General features: G+C 35.1%; 1 protein-coding gene across 2 annotated transcripts; it reads right to left on the bottom strand.

The window, feature by feature from the left end:
• Positions 1 to 2,798: 2,798 nt before the first annotated feature.
• On the bottom strand, positions 2,799 to 4,192 carry LOC143568073 (eukaryotic translation initiation factor 3 subunit K-like). Of its 2 annotated transcripts, none has more exons than XM_077054313.1 (8): positions 4,094 to 4,192; positions 3,751 to 3,807; positions 3,635 to 3,685; positions 3,501 to 3,563; positions 3,385 to 3,435; positions 3,249 to 3,315; positions 3,078 to 3,160; positions 2,799 to 3,007 (listed from the first exon to the last, which is right to left on the bottom strand). In XM_077054313.1, the coding sequence occupies exons 1-8, from the start codon at positions 4,190 to 4,192 to the stop codon at positions 2,822 to 2,824; spliced, it is 657 nt and encodes a 218-aa protein (XP_076910428.1). In that variant the 3' UTR covers positions 2,799 to 2,821. The 2 variants fall into 2 exon arrangements, with proteins under 2 accessions (XP_076910428.1, XP_076910435.1); XM_077054320.1 differs by having other exon boundaries at positions 3,751 to 3,795; positions 4,094 to 4,178.
• Between the last annotated feature and the right edge of the window lie 1,008 nt (positions 4,193 to 5,200).

Here is a 5,200-nt window from a genome sequence, read left to right as displayed (position 1 = left end):
GTTTAAAAAAAAAAAACTAAAATAGCCGACCATTGCTTCCTTCGACTTCTTCGATCGGTTCAATTACTAAATCGACAAACATATCGCAACTCGTTCATGATCAGAACACCGGGTCCTCATGCTACTGTGATCAAGACTTGTTTTTTTTCTTGGTTTCTTGATAGTCACACTTGCTACATGGAAGGTGGTAGATTTTTATGGACTTGATTCACATGATAAGCTCAACCACAAACACAAAAGAATAAACTCCTGCTTCATAATTCCTTGTCTTCAAATGTAGAATTCCAGCCACAAATTAGAGCAATGTGCTAACCTAGTAGCCTGCTAGCTTATGTGGTTTATTTTATTTCTTCTTTTCTAACACACCAACAACTTATCTAGCAACTTCCGTTTTTTTTTTTTTTAATTAATCCCTTTTCGATGAAGCCAGTCTTCCTTTCTCCCAATTTTTACCGAGCTATAACTCTAGTTCTTGATCACTGACACAACGACTGTGTTACGACTCTCAAAACAGCTTTCTCTTTCACCAAGCTTTGATATCGCTTGTTAAACTTTAAGCAAGTTAATCAAGAACACGAACACAACACAGAGGATGGACTCTTGGTTTATTATGAAGAAACAAAGGACACACAAATAAACCTAACGTCTAGGACATATATATTCAAGCTCAAACTATGAATTTAAATAATAAACTTAATTATCTAAACATTAAACACTAACAAGATAATTATAAACGAACTTAACCTCCAAGTAATTCAAATTACACCTTGGACTTTATTAATCTCCTCTAACCACCCCTATAGAGATTACCGTACCACCCTAGTACTGCGATTCGAGTCTTTGAAGTTGGTATGGTATCATTTTTAACATGTAATATGTACAATAGGCTAGGCTAAGACACAAGTGCAGAGTAAAGGTCTTCCAGAGCAGCATACATGGGTTCAACAGACTTCAACAGGTATATCACAGTTGTCAGATATGGATCGCCATAAAACTCAAGATTCGTCTCCATCCTTGTTGAAACAATTAACGTTCCCTTCCACAAATGCTCCTTAAAAATTAAAAGAAAAAAACAAATCTTTTTAGATAACAAAAAACTTGAGTATGCTGAAAAGCTGTCCACTTCCCCACGCATTAAATCTATAAACCTACTGTTGACAGAAAAAAACTACTTCATAACCGTGAAAACGTTCTGTAGTCGCATACATTTTGCAATGCTGCAACAGGGCCTGTTGGGAGAGTTCTGGAATCTGACCACCATAAGCTACAAAACCACTTGCAAATGAAATTTTAGAGAACTAAACGCGAAGATTTAGCCATCCCCTGTGCAAATCCAATCCATGGCATCATGCTTGGCGACTTGTACAGCATTGCTGATGGTATTGATAAATACACGGGTCAAGCGTATCATAACAGGTACGGACCCAATAAATACGGTTGACCTGAGATGTGGTTAGTTAAAGGTGATTTGAAGATTTCAAGGTAGAATTATCTCCATGTAAATTATCTTTAATTTTATTTGATTTCGAAGTTATTCATTTTAACTTGAATTGTTTCCTTAGTTTTGTTTTCTCTCTTTCTAGAACTCTATTATGTATGTATGGAGGTGAGAATGAAATAGTAGTTAGTTGATTTATGTTTAATAAAAGATAATTGTAAGAGTGAAGCTTGTCAACCGAAGCTTTCGGTTTCGGTTATTTGATTATGATCAATTGTTGAGTAAAGCCGTGGAATTGGTATCAAGGTATCACATACCCTCTGTGGATTCCTCTCTTTGTTATGACCAGTGACAATTGCAATTTACCTCAGGCTGAGCAGAGTTGAGATGATTACCACCAGCCTGGTCTTCCGGAACAGCCCACACAAAATCATCAACGACGTAATCGTTCTTTACCATGTTTTAACTTGCAGAGCTTTGAGTTTTGGAGTAGCTAGCTTACTCTCAAAAGTATCATCACCTTCATCATATGATTCAATTAATCTGTTGCTTTTATTTACAAAACACAAACCCAATTGGAGCAGATAACTGGCAGTAATTAGAGCTTGTTTGATTAGATCAAAACCTAATCTTTAATCACTTTACAGTTTTTGAGCATGAGCTCATGACCCCCAATTTTCGTGGGTAAGAGGTAACAAAACAATTTCACCACTAGCAAAATTAGTTGGGTCATATGACTTTAAGACACTCAGATTCATCATCATCATCATCATCGTACTCAGTATATCCCACCAATAGCAATGCTATGGTAGGGTCTGAGGAGGGCAAGATGTAGACAGCCTTACCTCTATCCCATAGGGATAGAGAGGCTGCTTCCGGTGAGACCCCCGGCTCGATAGTAGTTTTGCATCAAGCCTTGGACATAAGGCACATAGCACTCAATCATCGGGACACCGGCTGATCGGTGCATGTGCCCTTGTCTTTCGGCTATCAACGCCACCACATGATGCCTGATTAACCTTCCGCCACTTTTAACGTTATTTTCACGTTAAGACACTCAGATTAATCTATCTAATTATCTCATAAGTAATTATGAGAAAATTTGAAAACCTGCTGTCAAAAATCATACTGAAAATACCAAATGAATGATTTGATTTATATTCGGTTTCACTTTCCGCCATTTGCGTATTATTATCTCTAATGAAGAATATTAAAAGGTGAGCAAAAGAACAGGCAGGTGTGTTGTGGCTCATATAGTTGTTTATTGATTTCACTAAACTGGTCCGACAACATGTACCAAATTTGCAGTATCAGAAACCTAGCATAAACAACATCTTTGTTTCTTACGCAGAATATCAAAAAAAAACATAAGAAAAGGGGGAATCAACCAAGAACAGGAAAGATACGAGTAATGCGATCCAAAGGAATGCTGTTGGCACCAGTTGCCCTCCTCAGCTCAGGATGATTAAACTCATTCCTAGGCAGTGAAACAAGATCGTCTTTGCCCTCAGCAATCCAACCATGCTGCTCAATGAACTTGTCCAAAGACACCCCCTCAAGATTAATTGCCTGTTTTTATGTGTGCGCGGTTAGTTAGTTGGCGAATTCAGAAAAGTTATTTTTATGAAAAGAGCAATACCTCAGCAACAACAGATCTTGGAACCTTTTGGTACGTCAGAGAGAGAACATGGACTGCGTATTCTTGAATTGCTTGCTCAAACCCTGAAGAAGAATTCAACAGGGGAAATTAGAACCCAAGCCATTAACATTATTATTATTGTTATTCATTAAAAAAAAGGAAAATGCCTACCTGGCACAACTTCAAGAATATGACGGTTTTTAGCAGCTTCATCCCAAAACTGACGAAATTTAGCAGTCTGCATACGGGGGCTAAATCAAGTAATCTGAAAGCAAGCAAAAAACAAAAAGGAGAAAAATATACGGACCTCCAAGTAATGGGAGAGAACTATAAGAGTCTTAAATTGCTCATCCATTTGCTGACAATTGTAAAAAAAATACATCAAAAAAATATGAATGCATGATGATTATGAAATGAGCATACCACTCTCTCTGGAATCAAGAAAAGACATAAGCTGAAATCTGGAGCAGGCATGGCCATAAGAGCCTACATTACATGGAAGGTAAGATCAATAATAAAACAGAATAAATAATTGTATTTGAGTGGATTTTGTTCACCTTGATCAAAATGCGGGCGACAATCTGAGTGCTCATCCTCTCGGGCTCAAACTGTGTAATAAATTAATTAATTAATTAGTAGTCTTGAAAATGAGATGGCAAGCAAGCAAGCGTACCTGATAGAGACGAAGAAGACAAAGATTTGCATCTAAACTGTAGGTCTGCGATGAAACCTGAAATTAACCACAAAGATTTAAATGTAAGAAAATAAGCAAGTAATTCATTACTTGTGTTGATGTGGAGAATGTTTAATGAATTTGGATACATACTTATTCTTGCTTGCGGTTGTGCTAATAATAATAATAATATAATCTAGAAGAAGAATGATTGTTTAGTAATCAAACAACAATGTCAATACTACTACTGCCCTAGCTAAATAAAATATCTCTGTCTGTCTTTCTAAGCAGATAGATATAAGTTTTAGTTTTGGAAAGTGGGGAATTAATTAAGTATAAGAACCTGTTCGTTGACGTAATTTTGGAGATCGGGGAGGATGTCAGGGTTGTAGGGATTGACAGCGACGAGTTGCTCCACCATTTGCGACTGCGACCTTCCCATCTGATCTGATCTGATCTGATCGGATCTTCCTTCCAACGCCGACACACACACACACACACACAGAGGCTTCTTCGGCTTTCACCTTTTAGGTTAGAGCCTTCTTTTTTTCATGGGCCGGACCACATTCACACTGTTTTCTTTTTTCTATTCTTTGGGCCTTCACCCATTTCGCTTCTCACATTAATATTTATTATCAAAACTAAATATCAATAAATTCATATTATGTGAGTCTATTAATTAATTACTAGGATAATAACCCGTATTACACACGGGTGGAAAACATATCAAGAAACAATATAAAATATAAAAAATATATTCAATCAACACAAATATTTGACATAAGTTTTTTTATCAGCAGATATTACAAAAGATGTTAAACTATGTCTATAACATAAAAAAAATACTTTATAAATAAATAATTCAGTAAATAAAGAATAATATAACATAAATGAACCATTATACCTGAAAAAAATAAAAAAAAAACACGTTAGTAACAGATTTTGTAATATTATTTGAAAATTAAGCTTATAAATACATCCCAAGTTTAAACTTATATTTTTCACCCGTGTAGAGTTTTCATTCAACAACCTTTTGAAACAAAAAATGTCGGGTTTAAAAACCGTAGCTTGCATTCCATTCTCCTGTCATAAAATAATAATAATAATAATAATAATAATGATAATAATAATAATAATAATAATAATAATAATAAACATGTCTATATAATTAATGAAAAGAGTAGTATAAATAAAGAAAAATATAAAACAATAAAAAACTTACAGATTGATCCATGAGGACCATCTCCATCAAAAAGTCCTCATTTGGAGTGTTTGTTATCCTTGACGGTCCATACTCTCAAAACTCTAACCTTAACTGTGGATGGAGATATTTTGATAATATCAATTTCATCCAACATTGTAAAGCTTTGAACCTCCGTTGTAATATGTTTTAAATCAAACGATAAAAGACTTTAATGAAATAATTCGTTTACATATAAAATTTATAATT

This window comes from Bidens hawaiensis, unplaced genomic scaffold, assembly GCF_021521415.1.
Source record: "Bidens hawaiensis isolate Kalapana, Puna unplaced genomic scaffold, B.hawaiensis_p1.1 tig00001236_1, whole genome shotgun sequence".
Lineage (NCBI taxonomy): Eukaryota > Viridiplantae > Streptophyta > Magnoliopsida > Asterales > Asteraceae > Bidens > Bidens hawaiensis.
This window is presented reverse-complemented; position numbering and strand designations above follow the sequence as displayed.

What these genes read in the sequence shown, in the direction of transcription:
- LOC143568073 (XM_077054313.1), bottom strand. Translation starts at nt 4,192, where the DNA reads ATGGGAAGGTCGCAGTCGCAAATGGTGGAGCAACTCGTCGCTGTCAAT. An exon ending in TCGCCCGCATTTTGATCAAG is followed by an intron (nt 3,564 to 3,634) that starts GTGAACAAAATC and finishes CATGTAATGTAG; the next exon opens with GCTCTTATGGCCATGCCTGC. An exon ending in TATTCTTGAAGTTGTGCCAG is followed by an intron (nt 3,161 to 3,248) that starts GTAGGCATTTTC and finishes ATTCTTCTTCAG; the next exon opens with GGTTTGAGCAAGCAATTCAA.